Consider the following 22,855-nt stretch of genomic DNA (forward strand, 5'->3'; position numbering starts at 1 on the left):
TTATTTAAGCAAAGTTGTAAATGCTTTACTTCCAGTTCAGAGAAGGTTCATTTGACTGATGACTTGTTTGGAGTTGGTGTGGGGAGGGTTGGGATAGTGTTATCATGCGAGAAAAGATTGGACAACCTGGACCTGCATCTGATTAGATTACCTACAGTATGAAAACAGGCCCTTCGGCCCAACAAGTCTACTCTAACATTCTCAAAAGTAACCCACGCAGACCTATTCGCCTACCCCTGACTACTGCACCTAACACTACAGGCAATTTGGCATGGTCACTTGAATTACACATGTTTTGGCTATGGGAGGAAACCAGACCACCCAGAAGAAACCCACACAGACACGGGGAGAATGTGCAAACTCCACACAAACAGTTGTCCAAGGCGGGAATTGAACCCAGGCCCTGGTGCTTTGAGGCAGCAGTGCTAACCACCGTGCTACCATGCCACCCTTAGAACTTAAAAGAATGAGATGGGATCTTCCAAAACTGTACAAGATCCTCAGGGGATTTGACACAGTGCATGCTAATTGACACAATGGATGCTCATAATATGTTACCCTTGTGGAAGAGACTACAAGTTGTGGGGGATAAAGGGTCTTGTTCATTTAAGATGGAGATGGCTGAAAATCTTTGGAAGACACTTCTCCAGAAAACAAGGAAGAAAGAGTCATTTAATTTTGTTAAGCAGCAGGAGATTGACTTTTTCGTTAGTCAGAAATCTAAAGTTATTGGAGGTGGGTAGCAATGTGAATTTCAGCCTACAATTAGATCAGCCATTAAATTCTAGAGCATTCTAGAGGGGTGAATGGCCTACTGCTGGCTGATAATTTGCAAGTGTGGATGTCCATATATTCATTCAACAGTTTGAGACATTTTTATCATTCAAAAAAACACATTAATCTTTGGAGTCATTGGTTGCTAAAGCTTTGTATGTCAACCAACATGCAACACGCATCTGTGGGAACAGGCAAGTCAGAGTACTCAATTCTCCTACATCAGTAGTACAGTTACTCATCAGGCGAGACTGACAAAGTTCATCATATAGTGTTTTATCAAGAGGTTTCCTGGGATTTTTCACAGCAAATTAAGAGGAAGAAATAAAGATATGACAGAAAGGCAAAACAATTAGTTAAGATTTTAAAGTTAAAAAAAATGCACAACACCAGGTTATAGTCCAACAGGTTTATTTGGGAGTACTAGCTTTTGCAGCACTGCATTCATCAGCTACCTGATGAAGGAGCAGAGGTCTGAAAGCTAGTACTCCCAAATAACCTTGTAGGACTATAACCTGATGTTGTGTGATTTTTAATTTTATCCACCCCAGTCCAACACCGGCACCTCCACATTAAGTTTTTAAGAGGTTTCTAAAGGCAGGGAGCGAATTAGTTAGGCTTGGCAAAAAGAATTCGCAGATTGTGCACCACCAAAGGGTTAGTTTCTAATGGTGCTGTGGAAGAGTCAATCAAGAAACATTTTAAAGGTTATTTATGTATTTCTCCAGTTTCTAATGTTGCAAGAAAGAAAGCATTCCTAGCAGTATTGAAAACCGTAAGAGTGATTTGCCTGAAAAGGAAACTATGCACACGTGCCCAAACAGACTTAGCAGAGTTTTTTTTTAGATTAGATTACTTACAGTGTGGAAACAGGCCCTTTGGCCCAACAAGTCCACACCGACCCGCCGAAGCGCAACCCACCCATACCCCTACATTTACCCCCTTTTACCTAACACTACGGGCAATTTATCCTGGCCAATTCACCTGACCCGCACATCTTTGGACTGTGGGAGGAAACCGGAGCACCCGGAGGAAACCCACGCAGACACGGGGAGAACGTGCAAACTCCACACAGTTAGTCGCCTGAGTCGGGAATTGAACCCGGGTCTCCAGGTGCTGTTCTCTTGAACATGGAAATATAATTGTAGATTTGTTGATTTCCAAGCCATATTCAAAGTTTGAGGCTGTTTGAGAAACATTACATTAACAGAAACAGAAACTGCAGGGCCTTAAGAATGAATTTTAAAGAATTAAGTACTTGCAATTAAGAGACTAGAAAAGTTCATTTTCTCCAAATTTTGTGGAGCCTTCCTTGAAATATTGCAATTGTTGAACAGTCATATTTCAGTATCACATAGGTGGCCAATCTTGCATTTAGTGATACATCCTATTGAGAAGATTAGTGAATAGTTTTAGAAGATCAAAAATATTTAAGAATATAGTATAAGATCAGCAAATGCTGCAAATATTCAGCAGGTCTGGCAGTATCTGTACTCATAGAAACAGAACTAATGTTTTGAGTCCATTAAAATCCTTTGGAATTTCTCCAGCACTTTATGTTTTATTTCAAGTTTCCAGCATCAACTATATTTTGCTTCTATTTTAGTGTATCCTTGGATATATTGTAATTATGTTGCTGATTCACTTAAGACAAAAATGCTACAACCTTTACGTCACCACATTGGTTTGATGCCACCTGATGAATATATCAGATATAAATCTGAAGAAATTATAGGCCAGGGCACTTTATCCTCACAAATTATCAAAGTTCATCATGTCTGCAATACAAACAACTAGAAATGGCTGCTGGTAGTGAATATGAACATATGATCAATTTAACTGGATCAGCACCATCAATAAAGTGGATAGGTATTATTCCAAATGTCACTGTAGCTCAGCTGGTTATGTCCTTGCCTGAGTCTAAGTTTTGTTCAAGTCCCACTGCTGGACACTGATACAAAGTTCAAAGCTGATTGTCCATTGCGGCATGAGGGTGTGCCGCACTGTTAGACATGTTGTCTTACAGATGAGATGTGGAGTCTGTCCTTGTGTCTTGCGCAATATTTATTCCTCACTCAACATTCAAAAACAAACTGGTCACTACCATATTGCTCTTTGTGGAAGCTTGCTTTGCACAAATTGGATGTCAAGTTTCCTACACTATAACAGTGACATTTCAAACGTACACTGTTGCATATTAAGTACTTTGGGTTATTCAGTGCCATCTATGGATTTTTTTTAATGCAGATTTTTTTGACTGAAAATGTGCACAAAATCATTTGTCAATTAAAATTGCCAATAATTATTTCAGGCCTATCCTAGTTTCCTGGAACACAAACAGTCTGCTGTAGCCAATGATATAGGTTGCAATACAAGATTTTGGATGTAGTGTTGCTATAACCTCTTCAGTGTCAACATGCCATAGAGAAATTTTAATAAATTTTAACAGATGACACTTTAAAGAAGTAAAACAGGAAAAAATATTTGAAATACCCAAATATGATGCTGACATGTCTTTTCCCCCTAGAACATAGAAAAGTACAGCAGAGAACAGGCCCTTTGGCCCACGATGTTGTGCTGAGATTTAATCCTAATGTAAAATATAGTAACAACCTACGCACCCATCAACGCACTGCTCTCCATGTGCATGTCCAGTAGTCGCTTAAATGTCCCCAATGACTCTGCTTCCACCACCACCACTGGTAATGCATTCCATGCATTCACAATTCTCTGTATAAAAAAATCTACCTTTGACATCTCCTTTATACCTTCCTCCTAATATCTTCAAACTATGACTTCTCGTACCAGTCAATCCTGCCCTGGGGAAAAGTCTCTGGCTATTGACTCTGTCTATTTCTCTCATTATTTTGTACACCTCTATCAGGTCTCCTCTCTTCCTCCTTCTCTCCAGAGAGAAATGTCTGAGCCTATTCAACCCTCCTTCATAAGGCAAGCCATCCAGTCCAGGCAGCATCCTGGTAAACCTTCTTTGCACCCTCTCCAAAGCCTCTGAATCTTTCCTATAGCCGAGCGACCAGAACTGGACACAATATTCTAAGTGTGGCTTCACCAAGGACTTGTAGAGTTGCAGCAAAACCTCACAGCTCTTAAACTCTATCCCCCTGTTGATGAAAGCCAAAACACCATATGCTTTCTTAACAACCCTATCCACTTGGGTGGCAACTTTGAGGGATCTATGTACTTGCACACCTAGATCCCTCTGTTCCTCCACACTGCCAAGAATCCTGTCTTTAATCCTATATTCAGCATTTGAGTTCGGCCTTCCAAAATGCATCGCTTCGCATTTATCCAGGTTGAACTCCATCTGCCACTTCTCAGCCCAGCTCTGCATCCTGTCTACGTCGCGCTGCAGCCTGCAGTAGCCCTCAATACTATTGAAGACACCCCCAACGTTTGTGTCATCTGCAAATTTACTAATCCACCCCTCAACCTCCTCATCCAAGTCATTTATAAAAACTACAAAGAGCAGAGGCCCTAAGTACAGAGCCCTGAGGATCCCCACTCAAAACTATCCTCCAGGCAGAATACTTTCCATCTACAAAAACTCTCTCTGCCTTCTGTCAGCCAGCCAATTCTGGATCCAGATAGCCAAATCTCCCTGTATCCCATACTTCCTGATTTATGAATGAGCCTACAACATTCACTGCTTGACCATCGTCGACCTGTCTTGACACCTCCTCAAAGAACTCAATAAGATTTGTGAGGCATGACCTGCCCCTCACAAAGCCATGCTGACTGCCTTTAATCACACGATGTTTTGCCAAACAGTCATAAAACCTATCCCTCAGAATTCATTTCAAAGCTTTGCTGACCACAGACGTAAGACTGACTGGTCTGTAATTGCCAAGGATTTCCCTATTACCCTTCTTGAAAAGAGGAACAACAGTCGCCTCCTTCCAATCCTCCGGTATGAATCCCGTGGGGAGTAAGGAGGCAAATATCCTCGCCAGCGGCTTAGCAACTTCCTTTCTCGCTTCCTGGAACAGCCCAGGATAAATCTGGTCTGGCCCTAGGGACTTATCAATCTTAATGTTTTCCAAAATTTCTAGCACATCAACTTCATCAATCTTGATCTGGTCAAGACTGTATCCCAGCCCCTCTAAGTTTTCATTTATAACAAGTTCCCTTTCCTTGGTGAAAACTGAAGCAAGAAACTCATTTAGGGCTTCCCCTATCTGCTCAGACTCCATGCTAAAGTTCCCTCCGCTATCCCTGATCGGCCCTACCTTCTCCCTGATCATTCTCTTATTCCTCAGTATGAGTAAAATGCTTTTAGGTTCTCCCTAATCCTTCTTGCCAAGCCTTTTTCGTGCCCCTTCCTGGCTCTCCTCAGTCCATTTCTGAGCTCCTTTCTAGCAAGCCTGTAATTGTCTAAAGCTGTGCTAGATCCTTGCTTCCTCCACCTTACATAAGCTGCCTTCTTCCTTTTGACGAAAAGCTCCTTTGTTCTCGCCATCCAAGGTTCCTTAATCTTACCTCTTCTTACCTGTCTCAGAGGAACAAATTTATGCATCACTCGCCACAAATGCTCCTTAAATACTTTCCTCATGTCTGCTGTGCCCTTTCTGTGGAACAATTACTCCCAAGCTATACTTCCCAACTCCTGTCTGATATCGTCATAATTTCTTTTCTCCAATTGAATATCTTCCCTCGGAAACTGCTCCTTTCACTCTCCAAGGCTATGCTAAATGTGAGGCAGTTGTGGTCACTGTCACCAAAGTGCTCTCCCACCGCGAGATCTGACACCTGTCCTGGCTCGTTGCCGAGCACCAAGCCCAAAATGGCCTCTTCCCTCGTCGGTCTGTCAACATACTGAGTAAGGAAACCCTCCTGACAAAAACGGCTCCATCCAAACCATCTGCACTTAGGAGGTTCTAGTCGATATTGGGAAAGTTGAAATAACCTACAACAACAACCATGCTACTTTTGCATTTTTCCAGAATCTGCCCGCCAATGAGATCTTCAGTCTCTCTACAGCTAATAAAAGTAGTAATCTTGTTCATAAGACAATAAAACTATCAAACGAAACACTGTGATTCTGTTCTAGCAGGATAGAATTGAAAAGCAAGAAGCTTTGTTCAATAATAATGATCCTTGGTTGTATGAACCATGAAGTACTTTGAGTAGCTCTCTTCTCCAGTTCATAAAAAGGATATAGGATTACTGGGGAAGGTGAAAAGAAAATGTATGAAAATGGCTTCAGAAATTCAAGATTAATATGAGCAGTAAGATTAAACAGGCTGGAACTCTTCTCTAGAACATAAAAATTTTAAGTTTGATGAGTTTTTTTTTCATGGGATATGGGTATTGCTGGCAATGTCAGTGTTTGTGGCCCATCCTTAATTGCCCTTGGGAAGGTGGCCGTGAGCCACATCACCAAACTACTGCAGTCCGTCTGTTGCTGGTACATTCATAGTACCATTGGAAAGGGAATTCTAAGAAGTTCCTACCATGACAGTGAAGGAACAGTGATCCCATTCCAATTAAGGATGATACGTGACTTGGCCAGACACTTCAAGTGGGGTGTTCCCATGCATCTGCTTTTCTTGTCCTTCTAGGTGGTAGAAGTTTTGCAAGCTTGAAAGGTGCTTTTGAAGAATCATTGGGAATTAGAACGTGTTGGTGCTTAATTTTTAAATTTGCCTTTTGCTACTTCTGGTATGCCCTCGGACACCTGTTTAGGGTAGGAAAACATTTCAAAGGATAGACATAGGAAAGATAATTCTATTGCTGGACTTGGGTTCTTTTGCCCGAAACATTGATTTTCCTGCTCCCTGGATGCTGCCTGACCTGCTGTGCTTTTCCAACACTACTCTAATCTTGACTTCATGAATACAAAATCAGTATCAATCCATCTATTGGGGTACGGAGGGTAAATATTTTCCCCTAAAGAGTGACTAGAATGTGGAACTCACTGCCACCATGTGTTGTGGAGATGTCTAGCTGAGATGAATTTAAAGCAAAATTAAAGTGATAAAGTTAATACGGTAATAAACATAGCACTGGGATATGTTGGTGAGTTTAGATGATGTTGAGTGCACATGAAACATGAACCTGTTGGAATGGACTTGTTGGGCTGAATTGCCTTTTCTGAAAAGATTATATACCTATCAAATTGTGTAACTTTTTGTGTATTCCCTAAGTCGTTATTAGAAATTACCAAGTTTTCACATTTTCTCTTCTTAATAAACAATTTTCCTGTAATTCCAAATTTCAGTCTGGTCAGTTTTTAGTGGTAAACAACTGGAATTGCTCTCCAATGTCTACATTGGTCACAGGAATGACTCTCAAGACCTTGCATCATTAATTACAGATTGTGCTGTTCACCTTTTAGATTAAAACCCCGGCACTGTGTCATTGGGTTACCATGTCTCACATCCTGCCTTCGGCTTCTCCTGTAACCAAAAGAAAACACAATTATAAAGGATATAACCAAAGATTCCATTAATGGGCAGTGGGGATCATTACAATTGGTGAAACTGTGGGTATAAAATACAGCATGTTATATCCTTGCCTGATGGACGGTAATTTGGATAACATATCACCCATCTGTATGAAAATTAATGACTGAGATCAATGAATGAAGATCAGGAACATTCTACAGCAAGCAGAAGATTCTCTCCAGCAGATTACAGACTTAGTATTGGAGCCAAAAATATCCCTATGTATTTCAGTAAAATAATGTTGTGGCATTCAGAGAGACAAACTAACTGTGTTTATCCTGTGCTCTAGACTTTCAGAATGAAAGTTGGTATTATTTAATTCTCTCCAAACAACATTTGTATATCTTGAGATCAGCCTTCTTTCTTAGCTCACTGCCATTGTCTCACCAGGCAACAGGTGACAGACTAAACCTGCAGGTTCCAGTTCACAACGAGATGGAGCTTTTTTGAAATGTCAAACTGGGTTGGGCAGAGGCATTAATCCATCTACAGGAAGTAACCGTGAAGAGTAATTTGTTTGCTTTCTCCATCTAATTGCAGAACTTCTCAGCTAATGACAGAACTGATTGGTGTAATCCGTGAATAGCCAAGCAGGTCAGAGAGGAACTCAGCCTGCAATTAAGAGCCTTTTTACCTCTCTACTGCCACTGTCTTCACTGGAAAAATTTATCATTCTCATTTGCTCTGTAAACCTGAGTAATGGGGAACACAAGTACCCATTCACCAGTCTGAAGGAGTGATTACTAACATCAGTAAAAGGTGAAAAGAACCACTCATGTATATGATGCAGTATTTCAGTATTGTATTTATCCTTGGTGGCACTAAATTGAGCACCTATTCAGAAGATCTCATTAAAAACAGAATAATTCCCCTCAGGCTGCTGAGTGTGTCATTCTTTCATCAGGATGAAAGACCCATTCAAAAACACTGTAGAAAATGGAAACATGGAGCCTTTGCATGTGGCTGTTATCCTATATTTAGTGATTGTTTTGTGAATTAATTCCTATCTTTGCCACTTTAAGATGACTGAACTGCACACATTGAGCCTGTTCCTATTGAAACAGAAATTGATGCAAAAATTGCTTCATTTATCATTAGATGGGTTTGCAGAAACTAAGCAATTACATTCACATTGCTTGTTTGATTGAATGAACTGAGAGCCTGATTGTCCCATAGTTACAACAAAAGCATTTAATATAAAGCCATAAACTACCATCGCTTTGATATCAAAGACATTTGTGCAAGGGGCACCCAGCTAAACTACCTCCTATTAGAGTGTGATGGCTTCAATAGCATTGGGAGAGAGCAAGGCAGTGGAATTAATGCAGAATTCTTTGACCAAAAAGTTGGCATTGATACAATAGTCTGGGAAGTTGGGTATCTTGTGGGGGAAGTGGTGTTTGCTTTAGAGCTTCAAACTCCAATGATTGTATTAAAATGGCTCTTTACATAATAGATCGCAATTGTCGGTGACCTTGCACTGCCAAGAGCATATAAAATCTTGCAGCTGGAGACATTTGAGTAGTGTCCTAGGGAAATCAAAGGTCCAGATCTACCAGTCTCTAGTATTTGGAGGTTGAACATACCCCAGCAGGTGTGTAATGGGACCCTTTGGAAGTTCAAATGCACTTACCATCCGGAGTTCAAACAAAAATTATTCAGCTTCTGTAACCCTCCAAACAAGTTGAAGGTTCTGACGTACTTGAAAATTACCTCAGAATACTGAGAAGGAATTGCTTTAACCTCTGGCTAACTGTAAAACAAAACCTGAATCACTCAGATGATTCCCCTCATGAACACCTAACGCAACCTCTCTGCCCACCCTACATATCTGACCAACCACACCCTGGGCATTCAGGCTCCCCACTGCTCCTAATTCTCCTTCTCACCTCACAGCAAACACCACTTCTCCCACAAGTTACCCAACTTACCAGATCATGACCTGACCACTCCATCACTGACATGTGACTGACCCTACCCTCTCATCCATTCACCTGCCACCGTATCACTCACTCGCTTACTTGCAAGCTTAATCCCCTCACTTATCTGCACCTTACCCCATTTCTACTGGGCAGCCTGCCCTCTCACCCACCTCTCACCTTATCCTCTCATGTATTTACCTCCTCATCCTACTCCACATACTCAGCTACCACCCTGCCGTCTCATACACTTATCTTATAAATGTACCTTCTTTACATTGTTTGTCAAAGTATCTTTGGGATATTTATACACCAAAGTGTGGTGGTCACTGGGATAATAAAGGGACACGGTTTGGAGTCCAACACTGATCCTGCACGGCAGTGGAAGGCTCCATGATCAAATACACTCTGCACTTCTGAAGAGTTTTGAAGGGTGGGGCCAGAAATGTGTTATCTCTGGGCTATGGCAAGTAAAAGGAATAGAGTAGGAACCTGACTATGATCAGCACTCCTTAGAAACTGCAGCTCCACATATTTTAATTGTTGGTCACCTATCGGAAATATTAGATGTAGAGATTCTGGTGTTGGACCGGGCTGGACAAAGTCAGAAGTCACACAACACCAGGTTATAGTCCAACAGGTTTCTTTGAAATCGCAAGCTCTCGGAGCATTGCTCCTGCATCAGGTGAAGATGAAGAAGCAGCGCCTTGAAAGCCTGCGATTTCAAATAAACTTTTTGGGCTATAACCTGATGTTGTGTGACTTCTGACTATCTGAAATAAAATATGTAATTAATGGCATCTGTGGGCAACATAAAAACAGTGTTCAGAGTTGGTTGTTTCTCTTACCTTTTGCCAGTTAGATAGAACCTAGAGCAGGATTTTCCATCCCAAGCACAGTAAGGATCTCTGGCCAAGCAACAGTCAGCACATGCTGTACCATAGACATGGCAACGATGAAAGGAAATCTGCGCAATACCTTCATCTGAGCTCACGTATAACTGTTGCTGTGACAAAAAGATTATAACTGGTAATTAATACAGAAGAACACATTTCTCCTGTCTAGTTATGAAGGAAAGCACAAATGACACAGTAACAAATGACAAAACATTCATTAGGTACTAATTGGTTGGCTCATTTTTTTAAACTTGACCAGCTTAAGGGAGTTAAAGCCCAGGACACTGACCTTTACTCAGCATCTAGTTGACAGCAGAGATTGAAAGTAACAGCTTCCTGACTTGTATTTATGAGGAATGTACAAATGAAGCATTTGGAAATTTACTCATTGGTATCAATGGTTTTTAGCTTGGGCACTGAGGGGACATGATACAGCATCATTAAGGAATTAAAGTTTTAATTGTATTCAATTAGGTGTCTCTGTCTGAATTTATAAAATTTATGAAGGATTATATAATATTTACAGCACAGGAACATTTGATTCTAACAGGTTAAAACTGTTTCACTAAGGTCTCGCCCATTCTTCATCATTGACTCTTTTTTGCCACGTGCCTAACCCAACTTTACCTTAAATGTGTTAAATACTATTTGCTGCAACCACTCCAAATGGTCACAAACTTTTATATTTTATACATTTTCTGTGTAAAGATGTTTCTCCTGATTTCATCACTAGGTTATTAATAACTACCTTAAATATTTCACAAATCAACCCTGTGAAGATCTTTAATAATCTTAATGAACTTAGTCAGGTCAACAGTCCGTCTTTCCAAAGAAAACAGCATAATCTTAATCAAATTCTCCTAACAGCCTTTCAGTTCTATTGTCATTCTGGCAAGTCTTTTGCACTCCAGTACTTTCTTATCCTGTTTATAAAATTCAGACATGAATGATGTACAGAATTCCAACTATGTAGTCTAACCATAAACATAAACTCTCTGCTTTTCAATTCTGATTTAGACAATCCATGTTGGGCTTTTGCTTTGAGGGTGGGGAGCTCAAATCAGTAAACTTCCCTTCTCAAAAGAATCAACTCAGTCTAATGCCAACATTAGATCAAGTTTTGCTGTGGAGTGATTAGGTAGAATTGAGTCAAACCAGCCAATACAGAAAGCAGATCATAGTTGTGGGCAAATGATGGGGCAAACTGATTAGATCATCCACCTTAGCTTTTTGAGATTTTGTCACAGCTTTTTTAGAAGATGGTAACCTCTTTAGTCCTTCCTTCTCACCATGCTCCTCACACACCATGCTACCTCATATACCTTATGCTGCTTCTATAACAACTTATTCCCCCCGCCACTCCCACTGTACCCCACACCCAGTCACACCCACTCAGGACACTGCCATACCACTCATCCTCAATTCATGATGGCTGACCTCAGAAGCTAACTGAAGAAGAAAAAAAAATGCCGTTCACAGTCCTACTCACTTTATAATGAAAAATGAATTGGGGATATTCACTGATGAGTGCACATATTCAGCATCATTTGCAACTCCTGATGCTTAAACAGCCCACGTTCACATTTAATAAGACCTGAACAGTATCTAGGTTTGGGCTGACAAGTAGCAAATAACATTCACGCTACACAAGTCCTAGCAATAAACATCTCCAATAATAGTGAATCCAACAATCTCCCATTGACAATGAATGGCAATACCATCACTGTATCCATACCATTAACATCCTGGGGGTTATCTTTGACTGGAAATAGAATTGGATCAGCAAAAAAAAACAGTCACTATAAGAGCAGCTAAGAGGGTAATGAGTAACTTACCTCTCAAATCCAACAAATTAAATAGGAATGGGAGTATGCCATTCAGCCCCTTGAGTCTCCTTCACTAGTTAATAAAATCATGGCTGATCTATGGCCTGACTCTATTTACCTTCTTTTGACCCATATCACTTACTACCTTTGCCTAACAAGAAATTATCTATTGCAGTTTTAAACTTTACAACTGATCTAGCATCCACTTCCATTTGTGAAGAGAGTTCCAAACATCTACCACTCTTTGCATGTAGAAATGCTTCTTAACATCTCTACTGACAGTCTGCCGTTAATTCTCAGAGCTTGCCCCTAATTCTAGAATATCCAAATTTGGAAATAGTTTGTTTTTATCTACTCTCTCTATCCCTCTTAATATCTTGAAAACTTTGATCAGATCACCTCTTAACTCTCTAAACTATGGAGAAAACAGGCTTAATTTGTAAAATGTCTCCTCATAGTAACCCCATTATATCCTTCCTAAGGTGTGGTGCCCAGATCTGCTCAACTGCACTCCAAGTGGGATCTAACCAGAATTTTGTATAGCTGTTGGCCATCCTTGTACTCCAGTCCTCCAGATATAAAAGGTCAGCATTCCGTTAGCTTTCTTGATTATTTGCTGTACCTGTTTGTGTCATTTTAAAGGTCTGTTCATCTGAGCTCCAAGCACTTTTGAACATCCCCTGTATTTAACTTCATATCATCTGGAAAGTAACCTGATCTATCTTTTTTCAGACCAAACTGGATAACCTTACACATGCTTACATTTTACACTATCTTCCACAGTTTGGCTCATTCATTTAATCTACCAGTATGCCTTTGAAAATTTATACTTCATCTGCACTGCCTACAATGTCAACTAACTTTGTACCAGCAGCAAATATGTACATATGACTGAGGAATTGTCACTCGACCCGAAATGTTAACTCTGATTTCTCTCCACAGAACGTGCCAGACCTACTGAGCTTTTCCAACAATTTCTGTTTTGTCTTTGATTTACAGCATCAGCTTTTGGTGCTTTTTGGATATATGACTTTCTATGACCATTATCTAAGTCATTAATAAATACAATGAATAATTGAGACCCTATCACAGATCCTTGTGGGACACCACTGATCACATCCTGCCAAATAGAGTACCTCCTCATTATCCCGACTTTCTGTCACTTGAAACTCAACCAATTTCTCAGCCATGGCAGTAACTTGCCCTGAAACCCTCAGCTTCTACCTTAGTTAACAATGTCTTATGTGGGACTTTATCATGTGTGTTCTGGAAGTCCATATTAACTATATCCAAAGACATTCCTCTGTCCACTGTCTTAGTCCCATTTTCAGGATCTTTGCTTGTTTTATTTTTGGCATTTTAAGGTCCTTTTTTTCAGTTTTATTCTGTCTCTTATCTCCTTCGTTGTCCATAGCTATTTATTTGTGAAGTGAACTCTTTCCCTGGTCTTGTTTTTTGTAAAATGTTTCTTTAAATACCCTCCATTGTTCTTCAGTTGTTTTACCCATTAGCAGATTTTCCCAGTTACTGTGGACAGTCTCTGTCTCATATTGTTAAAGTCAGCCTTATATAAATCTAAAACTCTAGTAGCCTTTTTCATGTGTTTCACTTTCAAACTCTATGATCACTGTTTGACAAATGTTCATGCACAATTTGGTTACTAATTAAATCTGGATTGTTAGTCATTACTAAATCCAATATTGCTTATTCCCTTGTGGCATCCAGAACATGTCCCATACATACTCAAGAAATTCTACTTATCTAAGAGATGATTTGGAGATGCCGGTGTTGGATTGGGGTGTACAAAGTTAAAAATCACACAACAGCAGGTTATAGTCCAACAGGTTTAATTAGAAGCACACTAGCTTTCGGAGCGACGTTCCTTCATCCAAGCTAGTGTGCTTCGAATTAAACCTGTTGGACTATAACCTGGTGTTGTGTGATTTTTAACTATCTAAGAGATGATTGTCTGACTTTCCTAACCTATATTAAGTTAAACCATCCCATTAATACTACTCTGCCTTCGCTATTCAGGACCCACAGGGCTCACCAGACCTCTCAGTCACCGCCCATTTTAATTCCCTTTCCAACTCCCTTTCCGACGTGACCATCCTTGGTCTCCTCCATTGCCACAAAGGACCAAACTGCAAATTAGAGGAACAACACCTCATCTTCCTCCTGGGCAGCCGACAGCCTGGACGACTCAACATTGAGTTCTCTAATTTCAAATAACCTCCTTTCCCATCCCTTGACTCCTTTTCCAGCCCCTTCCCCTTCCTTCCACTTCTCCCTGCCACCTACCAGATTCATTCCTTCCATTGACCAACTAGGTCATATGCCCTATTTGTCTTCACCAATCCCCACCACCACCCTGCCCAGCCACCCTCTTTATCTGCAGCTCCCCCTGCACCCATACCCGGTTCTGAAGAGTTACACCAAACATGTTGACTTCTCTACCTCCTGATACTGCCTGGCTCGCTGTGTTCTTCCAGCCTTCTGTCTGTCTACTTTGTTATGCACTTGCCTAATTTCTGCATTTATTCAATCTGGCACTTCAGAGCTGCTCTAACTGGTCTGAACATAACACCTAGTACAGTTTTAGATTCTATACTGTTTCTCAGTTCCATCCAAATGGTCTCCAATGAATGCTTTCCCCTCATTATATCTTCCCTTGCCACTGAGTAAATTTGTTTCTAATCAGAAAGGCTACTCCACTTCCTCTGCCATTTTCTCTGTCCAATCTGTAAACTTTTTAACTTTGTATACTTCATTTCTAATCCTGATCATCCTGCAGCCATGTCTTAGTTATGGCTGTTATATCACAATATACAATTTGAACTTGTACATGCAGCTCATTAATGGTAACTCATTCCTTAAACTCTGTATATTCATATATAGAACTCATATTTGGGTCATACTCTGTAACCTGTCCCTCAGCACTGGTGTTTCATTCACCTGCTTATTATTTATTTCTTCTGATTTAATCAACACACTTCTTATAGCTTTGCCACTACCTGCTATTTCCGAAATAGGATTCCAAGGTGTCACTTTACTTTCTATCCTATTATTTGATTTTAAAATGTATTGTTTCCCCCAAAATCCTCTTGTTCAATCTTTGTTCATAACATAACCTCTCCATACATAATGATCCATCTCTGAACTGCTTCCAATGAAATGATATCTTGCCTTAAATAAGGGGACGAAATCTGCTCATAGTACTCTCTATATGTGGTTTCACTAGCACCTAGTTGCCATAGAACTTTCTGACTCTTATACTTCAACTTCTTGAAGTCAGGGCCAACATTCCATTAGCTTTAATCAGAGCTCCAGATAATCAAAACTTCAAAGTTGCAAAAGCAACCTTTCAGTCAAGGTGCTGTGCACAAAATCTTTCACAGAAGCAGCTGGAAGCGAAGCTGTGAGGTTTCAGTACTTTTTGACATATTTCCCTGCCATGTCACCAGCACCCTGAATTGTTATCACCTGCTCACCTTGTTTTGATTGACAAACCCCACGGACCTATCATCCAATACCAGAAGCCATGTTGATATTGCTGTAATTGAGCAATTAGTGTATGGAGAATGCTAATCTAAAAGGGGTGCGCACATAGAATAGACATGTCAGTTGTGGTGAAGCTAAGTCTGGAAGTTGGATGGGTGGAACCAGCTGCCCATGTTAAAAATCATGCAACACCAGGTTATAGTCCAACAGGTTTATTTGGAAGCACTAGCTTTCGGGGCATTGCTCCTTCATCAGGTGGTTGTGGAGTATAAAATTGTCAGACACAGAATTTATAGCATTTGCTATAAATTTGCTATAAATTCTGTGTCTTATGATCTTATACTCCACAACCACCTGATAAAGGAGCAGTGCCCCGAAAGCTCGTGTTTCCAAATAAACCTGTTGGACTATAACCAGGTGTTGTGTGATTTTTAACTTTGTACACCCCAGTCCAACACCGGCATCTCCAAATCATGACATTTTTCCATGACTGAAAACCTCGTGCATACCCACTGATAATAAAATTACATAGCTCCCAATCATATGTCTTAACCTCAGTCATGAGTTTTTCTATGGTACCTGACTGAAGGAGCATTTGGCAATTCAAATATGTTAAGTGTACCAAATTACCACATTTATTTCTGTTACTTCAAATAATTCAATAAGCTTGATTTGCTATTTGGAAATGGTGCTCACTGTAATTATATTTCAGTTTCTAGATGTTATATTAATGCATCTTTGAATAAGAGTTCCATTATCTTTCCTATCATTGACACTAAGTAACTTAAAATTTAAATTGTTTTGAAATATCAGTAACTGAACTATGGTAAGAATAAAACCAGTTCATAAATACATTAGCATTTTCATTTTCTTATTGGGAACTGTTAAGTTAATAAGTTATATTTACTGTTACTTTATCATCTTATATGTGTTAAAAACTCTGTAACCATTTACATCATAGTGCTACAAATTATACTTCAAAATGAATTGATACTATTACCCTAAAATATTTTGTTGAAAATTACATCTCAACACATTGCTTTCTTTTAAAGTTTCCAAGGATTTGTTTATGTTCCATGCCATCTGATTTCTTCAGAATGAGAAGTATAACATTGCAGTAGTATACTGGACAGCTGGGTACATTTTAAACATGGTTTTCATTCTGAATGACTCCTGATTTTGGAGGAGTCTGTGTCAGATTCTACTTGATCCACCATTGTTTTACGAAACAACATTGTTTCTTCAGTTGACTGAAGGTATTTATGATTGGTTATCCACTATGCGTATTGGTTTGACACATCTGCAAAATTATGTTTACCAGCATTTACTTATAGTTTTTAACAATTTAACAAAGAGCTCTCAAGACTGCATAAAATATTTAGGAATGAAGTTTGGAACAATGGAATAATCTATAAATATTTCCTGATAGTTTTTATCCTCATGCAGTTTGCAATCATATTGCATATAGTAACCTGTTCAACATTTCCTTGCACTGCTTGTCAGTGTTTAATATAGTTAGATCAACCACTTCTCTTTTTAATTATATTGGAGTCCTTCTGCCAATGCAAAATGAAATCACTTTGCTCTCATCTAAATACTCACTACAACTGAGCTGTAGAACTGAGAAACTATTTCATTTAAAACTGTCATGACATTAAAGTCTGGTTGAAGATTTGTAGCTCGGGTGTCTGTTGTTGTGGTTCTGTTCGCCGAGCTGGAAGTTTTTGCTGCAAACATTTCGTTCCCTGGCTAGGGAACATCATCAGTGCTATTGGAGCTTCTTGTGAAGCGCTGCTTTGATGTTTCTTCTGGTATTTATAGTGGTTTGTTCTTGCCGCTTCTGGGTGTCAGTTTCAGCTGTAGTAGTTTGTATGTGGGGTCCAGGTCGATGTGTCTGTTGATGGATGTTCTTGCCGTTTCCGGGTGTCAGTTTCAGCTGTAGTGGTTTGTATATGGGTTCCAGGTCTATGTGCCTGTTAATGGAGTTTGTGGATGAATGCCATGCCTCTAAGAATTCCCTGGCTGTTCTCTGTCTGGCTTGTCCTATGATGGTAGTGTTTTCCCAGTCAAATTCATGTTCCTGGTTGTCTGAGTGTATGGCTACTAGGGATAGCTGGTCGTGTCGTTTTGTGGCTAGCTGATGTTCATGGATGCGGATTGTTAGCTGTCTTCCTGTTTGTCCTATATAGTGTTTTGTGCAGTCCTTGCATGCCACCAGATGCCTAAGAGATAGACCACGGAACAAGGACATGCCACAACCAAAAGGACTAGCCACACTACCATACGTCAGGAGCATCTCAGAACTGACAGCCAGACTACTGCGACCCTTAGGACTAATAACAGCACACAAGCCAACTTCCACACTCAGACAACAACTCACTAGAACAAAGGACCCAATAGCCAGCACGAGCCAAACTAACGTAGTCTACAAAATACCATGCAAGGACTGCACAAAACACTATATAGGACAAACAGGAAGACAGCTAACAATCCGCATCCATGAACATCAGCTAGCCACAAAACGACACGACCAGCTATCCCTAGTAGCCATACACTCAGACAACCAGGAACATGAATTTGACTGGGAAAACACTACCATCATAGGACAAGCCAGACAGAGAACAGCCAGGGAATTCTTAGAGGCATGGCATTCATCCACAAACTCCATTAACAGGCACATGGACCTGGACCCCATATACAAACCACTACAGCTGAAACTGACACCCGGAAACGGCAAGAACATCCATCAACAGACACATCGACCTGGACCCCACATACAAACTACTACAGCTGAAACTGACACCCGGAAGCGGCAAGAACAAACCACTATAAATACCGGAAGAAACATCAAAGCAGCGCTTCACAGGAGGCTCCAATAGCACTGATGATGTTCCCTAGCCAGGGAACGAAACGTTTGCAGCAAAAACTTCCAGCTCGGCGAACAGAACCACAACAATGTCATGACATTATTGGGCATAACACATTGATAGCCAATCTTTAATCACAAAGTGCAATGAAATGCCAAAAAACGATTGCAGCAAATCAATTAAAAATCTACCTTTTTGGATGAAATTTTCATTGTTGTGATAGCTGATTGATTCTGCAAAAGAAAAATTGGTCATGATTATTTTAAAGTTAGCTTGCACACCTAGTACATTACTAAGTAAGCTTATGCACATGAGCATTGTGGGCAAGGCCAACCTTTGTTGCCTAACCCTAATTGCCTTAACCACTGTGATCCATGTGTTGTAAGTACATTCACTGAGACTTTTTCTGTAATGGTTTGCTATGGATTTGTAGCTTGGGGCAGCTAAGGAGTCAACCACATTGCCGTGATTCTGAAGTCAAGTGTAAGCCATGGAAAGGATAGCAGATTTCCTGCCCGTAAAGCATTAGTTTTTAATAATCCACCAGTTCCATGATCACTATTGCTCATATTTGCACAGTATTCCAGATTTATGAATTAATTTAGTTAAACTTCACCCAGCTGTTGTGATGGGATTTATGGTGCTGTTCCTTTCTTCTGCCAGGCCGGAGCAAGCACATCACTCATGCTTTGTAATCAGCTCACACACTTTGGTAATGCTTAATGTTATTAGTTAGGTGTTGAACTCATCTCTAGCCCAATAAAAAGCACTCCCGTTTGATGATCATGTCTTTTTTTGAATTTACCAAAAATAAAAACAAAACTGAATTTAATGTAGAGATTTTTGATTGCATTGTTAAAACCTATAGTTTGAGATTCCCAAATATTTGGGAATCTATCTCAGAGACATTGACTTTGTATAAACTATGCAAATTTAAATAATAGATGTTTTGGCAGCCGGATTCTTCCAGTGGTTGAGCTTTTGACTCATAATCAGAAGGTCAAAAGTGCATGTCCCATTGGTTGCTGTCTCTTTCACTCATTTCTTTCAGTTGGATGAGATCCATGTGCGTTTCTCAGCCAGATTGTCCAACCAAATATGATGTAACAGAAAGACATTCCACTCTTGGAGAAAATGAAAAGTGACCTTGAGTTGTGCTGCATCTGCTTCAGTCTCTAAGAACAATCGTGATGGTGACAAGCACAAAAACACCACCATCATATGTCTTTTCAAAGTGTCCTTAAAAAAAAACACTAACTCTGATCCATCTGCCTTCCAACTGTTTCTAAACATTGCTACTTTCTTCAGAAAGAATGTACATTCTCATTTCACAATTAAATTAATTTCTTTTGTTTTTTTTGTTTATTAATAGAATCAGAAAAATGACAGGAAATACTAAAACTTGTGGTAAATCACGCACTTTTCATTCTCAAATGAAGGTTACAAAATGTATTTCCTTTTTTAAGAAATACTTACTCACAAAATATTTATAACACAGTGACTAAAAGATTAACGTAATGTTAAACATAGTGAGAAACAATTAGATCAAAGTGTGCTGTAGAAAGGAATATAAGGAGCTTACATTACATCACTAGTTATCAGAATAATGCTCAAGCAGAAACAGTTTACCACCTTACAGAATGTCTTACTCTCTTTATCTCAGTTTAATACAATGATCAACTTCAATGACCTAGAATTGCCATTAATGAGAAACTTAACCTGACCTGTTATGTAAATAGAACAGCCTTAGGAGCAGGACAATGACTAGGAATTATGTGGAGGGGTGTGTGACCCACCTCCTGACTCTCCAAATCCTGTCCACCATCTACAAGGCTTAATGTCAAAGTGTTAAAATATAGACTTTAGCTTTCTGAATTCCATTGTCTGATTTTAATGCCTGGGATTTTCATGGAATGAAATGGTTCTAACAAGGGGACAAAACACTGACTTATAATGACCACAACAATCAGTGAACTATGCAGGCTGACTGAGCTTCACACAACTAACATGAAATAAACAAAATCATCTAAACTGGAATTACCATTTTGTCAAAATACACTTATACTAGTTCACACAGACAGGTGGGAAGAAAAAACTCACTCCTTGTTTTGGTTTTCCACCTGTTTTCACACATTGGAGATGAAAGACATCATCTGCAATCATCAAACTTGAAAACAATGAACTCTAACATTGAAATACACGAGTAGCTTCAATTTCCAATAAGTGCCTTTTTTACAGAGCAGAGGGTGATGGATTTGGGACTGAGACTAATTGAAGTGAGTGTCTTTTTGACCTTTCAAGAAGGAAAGGTGCCCAGTGAAACAAAAAAGATAAGAAAGTATCATCAAAATACCAATAGGACAAGTAAAATATTTACTGCTGCACAGCTTACAAGACAATTAAAATTCATGGTCTTAGGTTAAAACCATATGCCTAAGAGGCACTGTGAGGACTGTAACTGAATATTCCTTTCATCTTTATTTTGCACTGTTCACTGTCACATTTCAATTTGTACCATCATTGCATGTAAGTTTGACATTGTGTCTATTATTTTTTGGGGAGCTAGCAGACAATAAATATGTTCTTTTTCACCTAAGAATACTTTAAAATTGATTCTTTACTGACAGAGTAGACAGTAAGTAACTATATTTGATTAGAGACAGGTATAGCCTCATGTGAGGAAATAAGTTTTAGATTTGTTGTAGTCCATTGAGGAAGGTGAAAAGAGGGAAGTCAAATGACCCCTACTCAGCCACTCTTAACAAGTTTGATGGAACGCTTTCCACTTGCCTTGATAAGTGCAGACCTAATAATCCTAAAGAAGCTTGACATCATTCAGGATAAAGCAGACCCCCTTTCTTGGCAACCCATGCACCACCTTTCACTTGCCCTCCCTCACCGCACAGTAGCAGCAGCATGTACCATCTTTAAGACATACTGCAGCAACTCGACATTGACAGTTCCTTCCGAACGTATGGTCTTTGCCATCTGGAAGGAAAAGGGCAACAGATCCATAGGAACACCATCCTATCCATGCCATATATTATCCATGCCATAGAACTATATTGTCATTCCTTCACTGTCATTGGGTCAGATTCCTGAACTCCCTTCACAATAATACAGTGGATATACCAACATCACATGAACTGTAACTAAATAAGGGTTTGCCACTGAGTAATTAGGGGTGGGCAACAAATTTAGGCTGAGCCTGCATGGTCACAACTCAAGAATGAAAATATAATTGTGCATTGAGTCTCATGTGAGCACATATGATCCACATGGCATGGAATAGGCCTGCATCACCTGCACATCCACTAATATCATTTATTGTATCCGTTGCTCCCAAAGGGGTCTCCTCTACATTGGGGAGACTGGGCGCCTCCTAGCAGAGCGCTTTAGGGAACATCTCCGGGACACCCGCACCAATCAACCACACCGCCCCGTGGCCCAACATTTCAACTCCCCCTCCCACTCTGCCGAGGACATGGAGGTCCTGGGCCTCCTTTGCTGCTCCCCCACCACCAGACGCCCGAAGGAAGAACGCCTCAAATTCCACATCGGAACACTTCAACCCCAAGGCATCAATGTGGACTTCAACAGTTTCCTCATTTCCCCTTCCCCCACCTCACCCTAGTTCCAAACTTCCAGCTCAGCACTGTCCCCATGACTTGTCCGGACTTGTCCTACCTGCCTAGCTCCTTTTCCACCTATCCACTCCACCTTCTCCTCCCTGACCTATCACCTTCATCCCCTCCTCCACTCACCCATTGTACTCTATGCTACTTTCTCCCCACCCCCACCCTCCTCTAGCTTATCTCTCCAAGCTTCAGGCTCACTGCCTTTATTCCTGATGAAGGGCTTTTGCCCGAAATGTCGATTTCGCTGCACTTTGGATGCTGCCTGAACTGCTGTGCTCTTCCAGCACCACTGATCCAGAATCTGTATCACCAATTAGCTAGCAGAAGATCTACGTGTGGGTTCAGTTTGAAGCAGAATGGGAGCAACGATAGGTGTAGAATGGTGGTGGTAGCACTGGTAAGGTGGTGGGAGAGTAACACTTTGATGACGGCAAAGTGGGTGAGGTGAATAGTCATGACTGTTGAGTCAGCCAGGAAACTGCAGTGCACTACACATAGCTCTGAAAGACAAATTGCTAAGATAGAAAGAATCTCTAACTGGGAGATCAGCAAGTGGCAAATGAGAAAGCAGGTTTGCCTGCATCTAACACAAAAATCATTTCGGAAATGCAAGTAACCACTGACCAAAGGATTATTAAGACACAGATAGATAACTAAGTTGCCTGATGATGCTCATTAAAGAGATCATGTGTCATTTTGATGAATAATGCTTTACTTAATCAATCTCTCAACTACAACCAGCTGAACAGAAGTAAATAGGGTCACTCAAGTATTTACAGCATATCAGAATTTACTGTTCACTTGTTACAGGGAGTCTCTGGAATTTTTTTTGGGAAAAAACAAATCAGCAGATCTTTTTAGAACAATTTATCAAAACTTCATCAACTTCTCCAGCTACATTTATCCTGGAGATTCTCAGAGCATTTCACCCAAAAGGTTGAAGTGTAATGGTGTTCCACCTTGGATGCTT

General features: G+C 40.1%; 1 protein-coding gene across 2 annotated transcripts in view; it reads right to left on the bottom strand.

Annotated features, from left to right (window-relative positions):
• Nucleotides 1-22,855, bottom strand: part of sema3c (sema domain, immunoglobulin domain (Ig), short basic domain, secreted, (semaphorin) 3C) — a 171,232-nt gene that overhangs the window by 12,082 nt on the left and 136,295 nt on the right. For both annotated transcript variants that reach the window (XM_060842840.1, XM_060842839.1), the window contains exons 14-16: nt 18,439-18,480; nt 10,006-10,163; nt 7,123-7,190 (exon numbers count right to left, since the gene is read on the bottom strand). In XM_060842840.1, coding sequence (XP_060698823.1) covers nt 7,123-7,190; nt 10,006-10,163; nt 18,439-18,480 — 268 coding nt within the window. The remainder of the gene's footprint in view (nt 1-7,122; nt 7,191-10,005; nt 10,164-18,438; nt 18,481-22,855) is intronic.

This window comes from Hemiscyllium ocellatum, chromosome 23 (assembly GCF_020745735.1).
Source record: "Hemiscyllium ocellatum isolate sHemOce1 chromosome 23, sHemOce1.pat.X.cur, whole genome shotgun sequence".
Lineage (NCBI taxonomy): Eukaryota > Metazoa > Chordata > Chondrichthyes > Orectolobiformes > Hemiscylliidae > Hemiscyllium > Hemiscyllium ocellatum.